This window comes from Balaenoptera ricei, chromosome 6 (genome assembly GCF_028023285.1).
Source record: "Balaenoptera ricei isolate mBalRic1 chromosome 6, mBalRic1.hap2, whole genome shotgun sequence".
In the NCBI taxonomy this organism is placed as follows: Eukaryota; Metazoa; Chordata; class Mammalia; order Artiodactyla; family Balaenopteridae; genus Balaenoptera; species Balaenoptera ricei.
In genome coordinates this window covers 9,011,801-9,027,371 of record NC_082644.1, presented here as the reverse complement: position 1 = coordinate 9,027,371, position 15,571 = coordinate 9,011,801, and the positions used below count along the sequence as shown (strand labels likewise).

At 41.8% G+C, this 15,571-nt stretch overlaps 1 protein-coding gene across 2 annotated transcripts in view; it reads right to left on the bottom strand.

Annotated features, from left to right (window-relative positions):
• PINX1 (PIN2 (TERF1) interacting telomerase inhibitor 1) overlaps positions 1–15,571 on the bottom strand; it is an 80,487-nt gene that overhangs the window by 40,524 nt on the left and 24,392 nt on the right. For both annotated transcript variants that reach the window (XM_059926796.1, XM_059926797.1), the window contains exon 6: positions 14,996–15,072. In XM_059926796.1, coding sequence (XP_059782779.1) covers positions 14,996–15,072 — 77 coding nt within the window. The remainder of the gene's footprint in view (positions 1–14,995; positions 15,073–15,571) is intronic.

Sequence of the window (15,571 nt, the reverse complement as noted above, 5' to 3'; positions counted from 1 at the left end):
ATAACGATCAGGACATCGGCAAACATGGAAAAGCAGGATGAATGCGGTAGGTATGTTCAACATACAAAATCAACAGGAGTTGGTGATGGTCTGAAGGGATATGAAGGTAAAAGGAAAGAAAGAAATCAAATATCATACTCAAGTCCACTATTCAACTATGCAGGGTAAATAAGATACACAATGATGAAAAAGATGCTTCGCGCTCTTACGTTTTTCCCTGCAACTTCGGGTATGTGTTTCATTCACTCATCGTCATTCTCACCTGGAGTGACCCCGCTGATGCCTCAATCTAAAACTCAGGACCAGAGAAGTTAAAGGCTTGGCTCGGAGTCGCAAGTGTGACTGCCAAGAGAGATCTAAGACTACAGAGGAGATACTCCTGTCACTCAGTTCATGACTCTTTCCACTTCAACATCACACTAGTTTCTACTCATCTTTCCCAATAAAGCAATTGTAATTCTAAGAAAGGCACACCTGCAGCAGGTGAGGCCCATCTCTCCTGGTAGAACACCTTGCATTCTTTCTGTGGGAGAGGAAAATGGGAGCCAGGGGCAGACATGTGACCTATGGCTTCCTGCTGCCTACAGGAATCAGCCCAAATGGCTTCCACGCCGGGTTGTAGCAACAACAGTGCACTTCTGGAGGCTCAGAGTACTTTCTGCAATCCACTCACACATTTCTATGGGCTGAATTAGGAACTGCATGCTTCCATGACACACTGTAGACAACTGAGGCATGCAGCGAATGACTTGCACTTAAATTCACAGGAAGAATGAATATTAGAGCTTAAGGAAAGGAGGGTAACGACAAATACACAACCTCCTTCACTTCAAAGCGGGGGCTTCTGCAGTCTCATCAGGCTCATGTTCTAAAGGTTTGAGTAGGAGACACTCGGATGAGGATGAGGATGAGGATGAGGATGAGGGTGAGGAAGTGGAGAAAGAGGAGGAGGGAGAGGAAGTCCACAGGAGAGGCCCAGGACAATTTAAAATTTAGATTATTTCCAGACACCTCATATAAGGAAGTAAATCTGAATAGCAAATAGGGTAAGCTTTTGTTTTTTGTATTAAAATTGGAATAAAACTAGGGTCAGGATTTGAAAACAACACCCCTGCCCAAGTCTTTTGAGACAGAACAGTTTATAATTTGGAACTGATGGATGAGAAAAAAACGTTGTTAAATTTTGAACAAATTTTCCTTTTGTTGTGAAAGGCTTGGATCTTAGTGTTTCTAACCTTCTTTCCTTTAGTAACTATTAGCTGAATATCCCTATCCTCTTACGGAATGGGGAATAGAGATTTTTCCCTCTAAAATAAAAATGTGTCAGGAGACAAAAGGTTTAATCTTTGGTAAGACTCAACTTGAGAGGCTCTGCTACAGAAGGTCTGCTAGGTTGCAGCTGGATGGCAGGGTGAGACGGCCGCCCAAGAAGAGGGAGGCCAGAGCACATATGCAATGACCTCCACCCCGTGTTCCCCAAGCAAGAGTGCCTTTCTAGAGAAACTGAATCCACTGAAGAAAAGACCTGCAAAAATTCTGACATCTGGGGGCTCCCCAAGGAAAAAGCCAAGTTGCCGTGACCACTCCACAGCGCAACGCACCAGCTGAGCGGTGCTGCCTGAGCAGCTCTCAGCATCTGCTGACTGACTCTGAAATCAGCGCAGACGGCAAAGGAACATCAGGCCGTGGGGAAATGCTCCAGCACGAAAGAAACAAACCAAAACCAAAAGAGAAGAGGAGCTCGGGGGGAAAAAGAAAAACCACCTGTAAATCTCATAACATAATGCATTCAGAGACCAGGGAATATATTGTATCCATGAAACGAGAACAAGATGCTATTTAAAAATAAAGGGACAGTCAGATGATGAAAAATAGCTCTGGGAAATTAAAAATATGAGCACAAAACTTAAAATTTTAATAGAAATGTTGGAAGATAAAATTAAGAAAATCTCCCCAAAAGTAGAACAAAAATATAGAAAAACAGGAGACAAAAGATGAGAAAAATCTGAGGAATAATCCAAGATGTCCACCACACAAATAATGATTCCAGAAAAAACAAAGGGGAAAAAATTATCAAAGAATCAATAAAAGGTGATTTTCTAGAACTGATAGAACATGAAACTGCACATTGGGAGGCCTATCAAGTGTGTCTGGTGAATAAAAATATCCAACAACTCACATTTCCACAAGATTTTATAAATCCCAGGATAAGAGGATCCTAAAAACTCCTGAAGACAAGACAGAGAAAACAGATATATGTCATGGATAGAAATAAGAACAGCGCCAACGGATATCAGAAGACACTAGAGCAATGCCTTGAAAATTCTGAAAGAAAATGATTTTCAGTCCAGAATTGTATACCCACACAATCTGCCATGGCATTATGATAGAGAGATGTTCAGAACTGCATGCCTTCCCAGAAAGCTGCTGGAAGATGAGTGAGGAGACAGACGCAGGACGCAGGACAGAGGAGGTAACAGGAGCAAAGTGGAGGGGAATGTCTAGCAAGACAGCGCAGAGCAGACCCAACGACCAGTCCAGAGTGAGCGCGCAGAAAGGGTCCGAGGAGGGCGGTCTCCCGGGGAAAAGACTGAGCTGACAGATTATCAGACATGTGTGACACTGCAGAAAGTTTTATATGACGTGGCTAGCAGAGGGTACGGGGAAAATTACATGGTTACACCTTTCGTTCCCCACCAGAAAACAGCACAAAATTGTAAAAGGAAATATAGTTACAGTACACTACTTGGCTTAGCAGGGAACAATATTTACATAGTCATAAAAATATAAACACCAAACACTAAAATAACTAATAAGTATAATACATCAGTATTTTGAGTGGTAAAAGGCCTAAATCCTAACCTACCAAAATAAAAGTCCAGGTAATGTTAGACTAACACATCAAGAAAATCAATGCAAGATATGTGCCTTAAATATGAAGATAAATACCATAAGATAATCGCCCTATAAATACCATACAAGATACCATGTAAGAAATGAAGTGCTGTAGGAAGCAGGCTTAGGAGATAAGGAGGCGAGGGGTACGAATGAGGACTGCTGCTTTTCGTGATGTTTAGGGCAGCTTAATTTTTTAAATCTATGTACATATATTACTTTGATTAAAAAATAACAAGAAATATTTAATGAGTAATCACTCTGTGCTGGAACTGTTCCAAATACTTTGTAGATAATATCACTTAATTTTCACAATTCTATTAGGTGATACTATTATTATCCCCGTTTTAAAGATGAGGAAATTAAAGCACAGAGAGGTTAAGTAATTTGCCCAGTGTCTCACCGCTAGCAACTGACGGAACCAGGATTCAAATTTAGACAGTGTGGACTAAAATCTGAAGATCTTAACTTTGAAGTAAGCCAGGAAAATTTATAATCCATAATTTATCCATAAAAAGCTATCTGATTTTCTTTCACTTACTGATAAACCTAGACAATCAAAACCAATCAGACTAACAGACATGAGTAAGGAGAAAGCATTTATTTTCTCATACCTAAAATCCTATATTTTTCTATCAACAACAACAAAAATCGCAGCCTAAACAGCAAGAGCAGCAGAAAAGGGAAAGTTGGAAAAAATTGCAGTCACACAAACTATAGTTAAAAAATGACTAAGTTTCCTTGATATATGAATTTGTTGGAAAACCATTTATCAACAGCCTGTTTCTCTCCAGCAGAGTCCCTCAAGCCAAGAGCCATGTCATTCCCCTTTGACTGATTAATTAGCCAATCAGGGGACATTTTTCATTGTGAGGCATGATGGTTTATTCCAGCTAATGTTTGGTCTCTAATGGCGACACATTAAAGCCAACTCGGCTATTTTACCCTGTGGAGTGACCAAAAGGAAAGGATAGAAGATAAATCAAAAGAGCTCCCTTCAGTTTCCCTTCAGTCCTTAACAAAACCCCCAAGGAGCAAATGGCTGCAGGAAAGATCCTCTACCAATAAAGAGAAAAAAACAAAGAAAAGAAAGGTGGAAACGCGTTCAAGCCAAGGGGGATCCTTTCCTGTTTCTGAAGAGCAATAATTTATTCTCTGTTGATTAACAGACCACTGATAGAACAGGCACCAAAAAGTCAATATCTAGCTCCTCTTGCTTTTATCAAAAGCTGTGCTCAATAGAAAACTTAGCTCTGCAATGCTTCTTCCTCACTTGGAACGATCTCGCCTGCACTCTGCATTAGACGAGGCTAGCAAGGAACCTGATCGAAGGCACTATTTACACACCGACCTCACCACAGTCAGGCAGCTGCCCACTGCGCTCCAAGTTCTCTAAGCTTCTCACCCTTCTCCACGCCCCTGACAGGCACCAAAGCAGGGAGAAGCAGACGTTCAAATACCAGCGGAATATGAGCTCCTACAGAGGACAGATGTGAGTATTCACATATGCAGGAGACAGGAAGCACATCTTAACCATGCTTACTACACCGCTGAGCACACTCAGCAAGACAGGTCTAAGCAGCCAGTCTTTGCTGTGCAATTCCACTTGATCACAAACTAGCAGTCTGTGTCAGATGAGATCACAAACACGTCTCATTTGTCCTGAAGAGGATTTACCACCTCCGCCATCACTGTTACTATTTTGTGAATCTTGGATTCCTGCTATGGAGAAAAATAAAGCAAAGGAGAAGGTACAGGAGTGTCAGGGTTTTTTGTTGTTATTGTTTGTGTTTTCAGCTATAAACAGGGTAAATCAAGGAAGGCCAAGTGAGATGACATTTGCACAAAAACGTGAAGGAGGTAGGGGGCAAACATTCCACGCAGAGGAGCCGCCAAGTACTGAAACTTAAGGCAGGAACACTCCTGAACTACTGGAGGAACGGCAAGGAAGCCAGAGTGACAAGAGCAGAGCAGGCAGGGAGAACCAGAGGTGAGCATGGCAGTGACAGTGAGAGCGCGTGTGAGAGCCGGGCAGGCGTGGGTGTGGTCACGCGGGACTCCAGGCCACTGTAAGGACTGGCCTTTTACTCTGAGTGTGACAGGGAAACTTCGGAGGGTTCTGAACAAAGTAGTGACATGATCTCAATCCCATTTTCAAAAGATCACTCAAGCTGCTCTGGGAAAATTACTCTGTAGAAAAGATTCTACGTATTAGATTCTCACAGATAACTTTTTACATCATGGTCAAGGTGTTTTTATGGCCATCTCCTCCAGCAGAGGACCATGCATTCTGAGACGGAGCCGAGTCCTATTGTCCTGTAGCTTCAGCAATTAGAGTAATGACTGGGACACACTAGGTACTCAATAAACAATTACAGAATGGTTAAATGTTTATAACTTTGAAGTTTTTCCTGCTTTTCCATTAATAAGTACCAAGAAACTATACTTTCTGTGGAAGAGAAGAAAACAGAACTATACATAACCTGTAAGAGAATACCTTTTGTGTCTGACTTCCAGAGTATCATTAGAAGTAAAGGTCATACTAGGTACAAAGAATCATCTTGGTTCAAAACTTAATATCCCTGGTAAACTATTTACTATTTTGTCTTAGTTTTCATATCTCCAAGGATGTTATGTTGCTTAGATGGATTTCAGTGAAAAGAAAGGATAGGATAATGGCGTCCTGATACCTCTTAAATAGACTGTCCCTCAATTCTCTTAGGCATTTGATTCTACTGGTAAATGTCTGCAAAAGTTAAATTTTCTAGGACCTCTCTAGATAATCTGTACTGTCCACACCCTCTTTAAATGGGAACATTTTTTTATATCTCACTTAATCTCTGAAATTCACATTAAAAATGTTTTCCCTTTCTAGTGCTAATGGAATCAGACTGATTTCCAGGATGATGACAGAAATAGTCCTGCTGGGTACAGGGGCATAAACTAGATGATCCTAAGGGTCTTTCTGTCCTTGGGATCCATTATCCTTATATGAACAAACAGACTCTAAAGGTACTAAAACACTATAAATCTTTTGGGACTAGCAACAGCACGAAATCCATTTTGAACATTTTGTTAACTTCACTACCATCATCTCCATGGATACTCAATAAACGATGACAATAAAAAGCTTCCATTTCAGTTTTCCTTCATTTTTTTAAAGCAATGAGTTCTTTACACTCTAAACAAATGCCTATACCTCTCCCCCAAATTGTACAGGACATCATATTAGAAGGAAGATTACCACCTCAGTCATTACCTATCTTAAATGTTAATTAAAACAGAATTGATGTGCTAAGAAGTCCTCTCTAATGGCTGTAATGGCAAAATGACAACAAAAGCCTCTCTGCTAGAGAAATTTAAGGGAGGACTCATTGGCAATGAGTGGGTTTAGTCAGTACACTTATATTAAATGTCAGTCAGCACGTGACTGTGTACACTGGATTAAAATGTTCACATTTCTAAACGTCCAGTGGGAGTTATTAATCACCATCGTAACTGTGTGAGTGTTAATTCCAGTGATGACAGTGCGCTTAGCAGCGGCAGCTCAGATGCACTGGGCACTTACCGTACGCGAGGGACTCTGCTAAGAGCTCCACATGGCTTGTTATTTCATCCTTGCTGGATATGTTATCATCCCCATTTTATGAAGGAAGAAGCTGAGACTCAGAGAGGTTAAATAACTTACCCCAAACCACACAGTCTTCAAACTACTCATGGGCTCAAATACAGGTTTATGAAACTCTGAAGTGTCTATTCTCAATACTATATTTCACTTAATGAGCCTCCCTTTAGAAGAAACCAGAGAAAAGAGAACATTTCATTAGATGACATCACTTCCTCCGTCTCTTGGTTAAGATAATTCTACCAGGCTTACCATCAATGGATAATCACAGAACCGTAGAATGACAGGTCCTAGAAGAGCCATTTCAGTTATCTAGATAACCCCACGCCCTGCCCCCGCCAAAGGAACGGCTTAAAACAAGAACAACCATTTCATTAGCACACTATTTCTTTGGGCCAGGAATTCAAGGAAAAGCCTGGCTGGCTGGGTCTGCCTGGGGTCTCTAATGTGGCTACTGTCAAAAAGGGATTAGAGCTGGCATAGCAGGGGGCTGGCCAGGCACTTCTTGCTCTTTGTGTAGACTTGGGTACCCGCGTCATTCTCTGTGTCACGGTCTCTCCGTGCAGGCTACTTTGGGCTCTGGGCTTTCTGACAATCTGGGGGCTCATGGCAGCTGGGCTGCTTACATGAAGGCTGAAGGCTTCAAGAGCAAGAATTTTAGCTGACGAAGCCTCAGAGGTCACATAGATCCCCACCGCTACACGCAAGTCACAAGCCCGCCCACCTGGAAGCGGAGGGCACTGGGCTCCATCTTCTGACGAGAAACCGGCAGGGGTCAATCTAGAAGAGCATGTGGAATGCGAGGCATCACTGAGGCCATCTTTGGAAAACAGAATCTACTATAAGAACATACAATTCAACACTCTCATTTTATAAATAAGAACATGAAGTTTACAGATAAAATAGGGATATCCACAACAACTATCTTGACAGGATACCTTCACCTTGACACTCACCATTCCTAATAACTCTTTTAAGTCTTGAATCTCTAGGACAACTTGCTATTTCACCTCACTATTATTTAATTTCGTATTTGAACACATCAAACACTTTTCACATTCATCTCCTGGATAAAGACCATAAGTAGATAAAGTCAAAACTGCCCAAGTACATGAGAATAAGGAAGAGGAATCAAGTAATGTTCTTTCCTTTGTAGTCTAGGAAAATGTAAAACTTCAAGTCAAGTACCATTTCAAATGTGAGTATTTCATGTGTTCTCTTTCCTCCAAAATCAAAGAACCTTAGACTTGGAAGAGCTCACATGCACGTAGTTCAGACTCTCACCTATTACAGGAATCCCTCCAGGAAATTAACCACGAGGTACATCCTATCCAGCTGGCCAGCTCTGACGGCCCATGCTGCTTCCCTTCTCTGAGTAGAAATCTTTCTGTGAATTTCATCCATCAGTACTAGTTCCTCCTCTGAAGTTTACCAAACAAATCTGTTCCTTTCCTAGGGGACCACTGAAACCATTCAAAAGTTTGAAAGTTCGAAGTCAGGATCTCTCTGTAGTCCAGGCAGAATTTCCTAAGTGCTCATCTGATTGTTCCTGTGTATAGCATGCTTTCCAGATACCTCTATCCCTAATGCCATGCTCTGAACACATTCTTATAAAATACGGGGCCCAGGCCTGAACAGAACAGTTCAAATACAGTCACCAGTGCAGAAAACACCCCAAACACCTGCTGCTTTCAGCTGCTTCTAAAGCAGCCCAAGCCTGCACTCAGGACAGTTGTCACACTGCATATTTTGGCTTAGGTTAAACTTGTGGTGAGGTTACATGTCCCAGGCTCTAAGTTAATTCTCATTCAACTGTTACCAGATTAATTTTTTCCAAGGATTAAATGAGACTTTACATATCTTCACAAAATTTCATCTATTTAGTTTTGGCCAAATGTCCCAGCTTAGAGAGATTATTTTGAATCTTGATTCTGTTATCAATGGTCAAAACACTTGGGACTTCCCAGTGGTTAAGACCCCGTGCTTCCACTGTAGGGGGCACGGGTTCGATCAGATCCCGCATGCCATGTGGCGCAGCCAAAAACAAAAAAAACAAAAAAAAACACATGCTGACAAGAATTACTGACGTCATCATTGCTGGCAAAAAACAAACTATATAAATGTATTATTTATATAGTATTAATATCATTTATTAGTGTTAATAAATACATTATATTATTATAACAATTACATTATTTAAAATAATGTTATTTATTAGTACTATTTATATAGTAGTATATATAAATGTATTATTTAGCTTGTTTGTGGGTTTAGTTTAAATTTATCTCTGACTAAAAGGTTCTTCATCATAAGATTACCTTAAGCAAGCACTAGGCTGGAAAGCTGCTCACCTTCTGAATGGTGATGCAGATCTGGGTGAGGCAGGAGGCAGAGTGAGAGAGGTTTGCAGGAAGTGGGGACATTCAAAGTTAAGAGCCCACATCTGGTGAGCCATTTACAAAACTCAACCCAGTTCACAAATATGGATTATGAACATGAAAATTCAGAACTAGTGAGAAACAGCCTTCATTTCAAAGGTGTTTCAAGTAAAAAATTTAAAAAAAAAAAAAAAAAAAGAAAGAGAGAGAGAGAGAGACTTCTTTCCCCAGTGATCTTCCCTCTGAGTTATTTAGGGTAGTCTACAGAACTAGAAGAAAGACTGGTCTAAAATACCCCATGAATTCAACCACCCAAAAGAGAAGAGTCTGCTTGGAAGTTAGTTTTCAGATTTGACAATCAGCAAGAAATGGGAAAGGGGATTGGTGATGATTAATGAGAAAGGGACACAAACCACAGTGAAGTCATGCTTTGGTTCAAAAAGCAAAAGCTATCAGAGGAATGCACGGCAAGTGATCATTAGCTGGGTATCCTGAGAGAACATAAGAAGTACATGGTTTCTAATTCAATCAGGTTATAAGGGTGAAGAAAATGACAATTATTTGGCCCAAAGCCTATGCCAGTAGCGTGTTGTTTAGAGAAACAAAGTAGAAGTGCTGGTAACACACTCTCAGTCCTCGCTATGGTTTAGGAGTATTTTCTCTAGTGATAAGGCTGAATCAGGAAACAAGCTGGATAGAGGAAGGAAACTGGGAAGGTGGGGGAGGGAAAAAATGAGAGAAGGGAAAAAAAAAAAGGAGTATCAGGAAGTTCAACGAGATAGGAACTAACAGAATTTGTTTTTCAGTATCTCCAACTTCAACTTGCAACCAAGTGAGAAAAGACACACACACATACTTGTGCCTCTAACTCCCAGCAGGCACTGGCCAGCACAAGTACCCGCGGCGGGTCTCATGGGGCCCTAGTAATTTCAATTCAACATATTCAATCATCTCTTTGTCTCCGTAGGAAGTGCATACATCTCCAGTTTAGGCGTACTCCAACCCAGAGTTACCGTCTTCCCATGAATATAGTCAGAGTGTAGTCCCTGAAGAGACAGGAAGGCTTTAACTTCTACCACAGTGAAAAACAGTCAAGCCTGTGAAAAACTATTCCAGAGTGAAATGCAATGTTGGAAAACCAATTTCTGGCAAACAGGATTGATTTTAGAGACATCAAATGACCTGATTCTACAAGGCGTTCTCGAAAGACCCATGAGATAGAAGACATAAAATCTAGCATGGAAAAGTGCAGGAGGCAGGTCACTGAAACTACAATCAGCCCTTAAAAACCTGGGTATTGATCATTACTGATATGAGCGGACTGAGCATCAGACTGTGAGAGATCCAATGATCCCTATACGTGACATTCTATTTCAGATCAGACAATTCAATTGGCAGCAGTGATTGCTGGGGGGAGGGACTGTGGTGGAGGGAGTGTGGCTGTAAGTGGGGCCAGCGTGAGGGAGACGTTCATGGTGAGGGAACAGTTCTGTGTCTGAATTCGACAGTGGTTACAGGATCCACAAACATGATGACATGGCACAGAACTACACACAGACCGCACCAGCATCAGTTTCCTAGTTTTCATCTTGTATGATAGTTAATAAGATGCAACCCCTCTGTACTATCTTTGCAACTTCCTGTGAATCTATAATTATTTCAAAATTAAAAGTTTTAAAAAAACAAAAAGCCAAAAAAACCTCATGACTGGTATTAATTAAGGGCTGCTAATGTTTTGGGGATATGTATGTGTGTGTGTGTGTGTGTGTCTGTGTGTATTTAGATCATTCAGTTCATTTGAGAGACCAGAAAACACACAAGTAACATGGTATCTATGCTCCAGGAACTCAAGCTGGCTTGTTCTTAATTCAGCCTGCCTACAGCTCCAATGACAAAGTAAAATGTTCCCAAAGCTGGCCCAGGCATTTGGTAATATGCTTCCGAACCCCTAACAGTTCAACTCTGATCGAAGGCAAGGTAGTGACGTTTTGAAACTTAAACTATTATTTTCAGCAAAATGAGAATCATTTTTCCACAAAGTTCTGATAAAGTATTAACTATTTATGTCTCTGGCAAAATCTCAAATAAAATTGCTACATCATAACTAGATCATTAAAAATGCAGATTTTTTTTTTTTTTTTTAAACACAACAAAAGTTAATTAACATTGGTAGTAGTGTGGTATAGGGGAAAGAACACTGACTTTGGTGTCAGAGGGACCTGGATTTCAATCCCATCTGTGCCACTTCGGAGCTTGGTAACAAACCTTTCTGAGCCTCTCTGCAAGAAGGTCGATAATGATGCCTACTTCATAAGATAGTTATGAGGATTAAGTAGAGAAATAAGTGTCTAGTACAGTGCCTGGCACACAGATGCTTAATAAAGCTGTAACTTCTATTATCGTAACAGCCCGGGGTTGTAGAAATCAGCGGGCTGGGCTTAACGTGAGAGGTATGATGCTCCCCAAGCCTGATGTGGACAACGCCCAAGGTTCTTTAAACCTAGATGCAAAGACAGGATCAATACCAGCACCTCATCCAAAGCACCCAGAGAGGTACTACCGCTTTAACATTTCATACCACCATGGTTTCTGAGACTCCAGAATCTGACCTCCAGCAGCGCCTTGGCCTTGGCAATGCCAAAGATTAACTTGAGGCCAATGTTGCTATGGGGGTCAAGGGAGTAAAACAAAGCAATATTCCTTCCAGCTGAACACAGGAGCCAAAAGAGGTTATGTTTTCAAACAGATCTGATCAAAGGACTCCAGCCCTCAGCTAGAAGGGCTGTTGTAATTATCATGGTAAGGTTTCTTAGCAATGGTTTACTTAGCAACAAGGAAGGTACAGGTATGCCTCGATAAAAGCGAACTCAATATATGAAAATCTATATGTGTGTAAAAGACAAACTTAAAAGTGACTGCTTTACAGACAGGCGTTTTATTTGGTGCCTAAAAAATGTGATTAGATTTAAGTACATATACACATGCATGTGTATGTCAAATGTAAAATACTGCAGAGATAAAAGAAACGAAACTGAGTTATTTGTAGTGAGGTGGATGGACCTAGAGTCTGTCATACAGAGTGAAGTAAGTCAGAAAGAAAAAACAAATACTGTATGCTAACACATATATATGGAATCTAAAAAAAAAAGGTCACGAAGAACCTAGGGGCAGGATGGGAATAAAGACACAGACCTACTAGAGAATGGACTTGAGGACACAGGGAGGGGGAAGGGTAAGCTGGGACAAAGTGAGAAAGTGGCATGGACATATATACACTACCAAACGTAAAACAGATAGCTAGTGGGAAGCAGCCGCATAGCACAGGGAGATCAGCTCAGCTCGGTGCTTTGCGACCACCTAGACGGGTGGGATAGGGAGGGAGGGAGGGAGACGCAAGAGGGAAGAGATATGGGGATATATGTATACATATAGCTGATTCACTTTGTTATACAGCAGAAACTAACACACCATTGTAAGGCAATTACACTCCAATAAAGATGTTAAAAAAACAAAACAAAACACTGCAGAGGCCCCACGCGCTCCCTGCGGCACATGCGGCAGTGCGACCAGCGGCAGCGGCATCACCCGGGAGCTCCTCAAAAATGCAGAATCTCAGGTCCCACCCAGCCCTTGTGAAACAGAACCCACAGCTTAACAAAAGTCCCAGAGGATTTGTGTACACATGAGGATTGAGAAGCCCTGCTCTAGGCAATAGTCCTGACACTCCAGCCAGAGGCTCCACCTGCAGAGTTACCCGTCAGGGCCTCTACTAGTGGTTCTCAATCCTTACTCCTCATTACACGGTAGAATAAACACCTGAATCATCTGGGTAGGATATTTTTTCTTTTAATTAAAAAAAACAAAAACAAAAACAAAAGGGCTCTCTCTTTTTTTTACGTGCTGATGCCCAAACCCTAACCCAGACTTTGGATTTCATTGATCTGGGGTGGGACCCTGACAAGAGCAGTTTTTTTAAAGCTCCTCAGCCCATTCTCGTGCAACCGTGGTGGAGAAGCGCTGCTCTAGAGCAGGAGCTGCACCTTGATAGAACACAGCCTCTCCACCAAGCAGGATCTTAAATGCATCAGCAGAATGAGAGATTAAGATGTGCCTGGATATCATTCTTGCACAAAACACAGAATTATATCAAGGTTTGTCTTCCCATACCAAGTGTACCAAAATAGATTTTCCCTGGGCTAGTACTAGGGAACTGTTTCTGGAACTCCTCAAATATAGGGGAATGGCTCACTTTAACAAGATCATAAACGACTATACCACCAAAAAGTCAAGTACCGCACAGTGTTGAAAAACCTTATAGCACCCAACATCAGTAAGCCCTCAAATAGATGGCGATCAGAGGATGAGAAACCTCTCATCTCCTATAACGAAAAGCTTTCCTGTGCTTACCACATAAATTCTTTTAAAGTTCTACCAGAAGCCCATAAATAATATTTCCTTCCCCGATCTGTTCAACTGTACAATTTCAAAGAGGATGCTGGAGAGAGAGGACGCGGGCGGGGGGCAACGAAGGCTGGCAGCAGGGAGAATCAAGTAATCCAAGAAGGCAAGGATTCGGGAAAGCAGGTGCAGTGGGAATACACGACCGGGAGAGCTGGGACAGAAAGACAGTCGCTGGGGGCCCAGGGAGGGGCGTGGGGCTGAGGTCAAGGAGCAGGGTGTGGCCAGGTGGGGCTGTTAGGGCAGAGCAGAGGCTCAGAGAGCATCCCTGAGGGTACTGAGGACGCTGGACGGAGGGGAAGACTGAGATAAGCCAGGGGTGAAGTCCTTGTGAGCCAGGCAGAGGGCCTAACCCACATCCCACAGGAACCAGGGAGGGGCGGAGCAGAGCTGTGACCAGAAGCTGGGTTGTCTGATGACCCTGAACAGCCTCCTGTGAATGAAGCATCCAGCGCGGCCTCAAGTCGGGACGCCCCCTCCCTCATGACCCACCTGCCTGGAAGTAACTCAGCAGAGCTGCAGGCACTGCCGCTCAGCAGGCCCCGGGGCCCAGGCCTGCCTCCTCTGTCCTCACGGCTACACATGCGGGGGCAGAAAAGTGCTGAAAGACTAGGAGTTTGGTCCTAACCTACAAAGGAAGTCACCAAACAAAATTTCCAATAACTGGTAATTCTGAAGTCTTTGAAAATTATATTAAGTAACAAATAGCTATCATCCTGGAAAATTTTCTGACAGTCTGGAGAAATGTCAGAAATAAATGAAACACGTCTTTTTTGCTCTGTAGTCATCAGGGCCTTGACTAGGAACCAATAAAGGAACGTGAGTATGACACATCAGATTGGTTGAGTGATAGTTACCATAGCTAGTGAGAGCAACCATATATTTCAGATTTTCATAGATATCAATAAGATCAATTTTAAATATTTTTATCCCATTATCTCCAGAAACGCATATTCTAAGAATCCTAATATTCTGATATCCAAACGACATCCAGGGCTGTCTCTTACAGTTGGAAATGGCACAAAGAACTTTGTGCTGTATTACAGAGCCCAATTTAATAGTTAGAATCATGAATTCTGGATGCACCCCATTCAGGGTACAGTTTAGTCACTCGATTCTTGTCTTCTAGTTTTGAAACAAACAATATTGTACAATGGAGGAAATACCACATCTAAATCCCTTCCAGATTCTCCATTCCGATCCAACACTGTCTCAAAATGCTTTTCAAGTGGAAGAGCCCAGGACTGAGCGTGAGTCTGACAGTCTTCCCCACAGCCAATACTCCAGAGAGCTACGCAGTCTGAGCAAAGCGGGCAAAATCGCTGCCTGCAACGCCTCCCTCTCTCGTGCAGACGGGAGAGACGCTGGCCCCTTGGAATCTATCAGCAACAGGCATTCTTCCCGGAGGTAGTCTAGTCCTCACACCAGGAAGGAAAAAACCCCAGATAACACACATTCTTTTTAAAGTTCCTTATAATACATATCATCTATCAAGTATTACTATTAAGAGGATACCATTTAGCCTTTGTATGAAGCCTCTAGAAGTTTTTTTTGGTAACTTTGTCTGGAAAGTACTATCAGTAATAAATATACATAGTTCTCTACACCATTGAAAAATCAATCGTATGTGGTTTAATACCTCGGGAGTCTTCTTATTCTGTCTTTTCCCAAAAATGCAGTCAAGATCTGTTTGGCTCCGAGATGAGAGATCCTTCCCTAGAAAAACATGATGCCTTCAGTAATACATTCTTTCTAAAATAAGGAATACAAATATAAACTATGAAACTCCTGAAAGCAAGATGGGTTTTGGAAAAGAAATAAACAATTTTGTAAACTACTGACCTTCTGTTTCCCCTTCACAGATTACTGCAATTAAATAAATTTAAAAATCACTTAAAAATCAAATAAGTGAACCAGAACCCTTGACTTTCTCTTAATGTTAGAAACAGCCCTGAGCATGGAGATCGAGAGGAAAGCTCAATTCTAAAGCAGCTCTACTACTGGTATGCCTTCAAGGTATGATTTCTGGGCCTCTGGGCTCCCCACTTAGAAAATAGATCCCGTTTACTTCAAGGAGACATGAGCTACATACTTAGGATTATGAAATGCAGGATAAAAAAAATGCTGCTAAGAAACATAGCTCCAAAACCCCATATGAGCACAGGAATGAGAACATACTGCATTTGACACATAGAAGCTCAATAATTAATTGAAT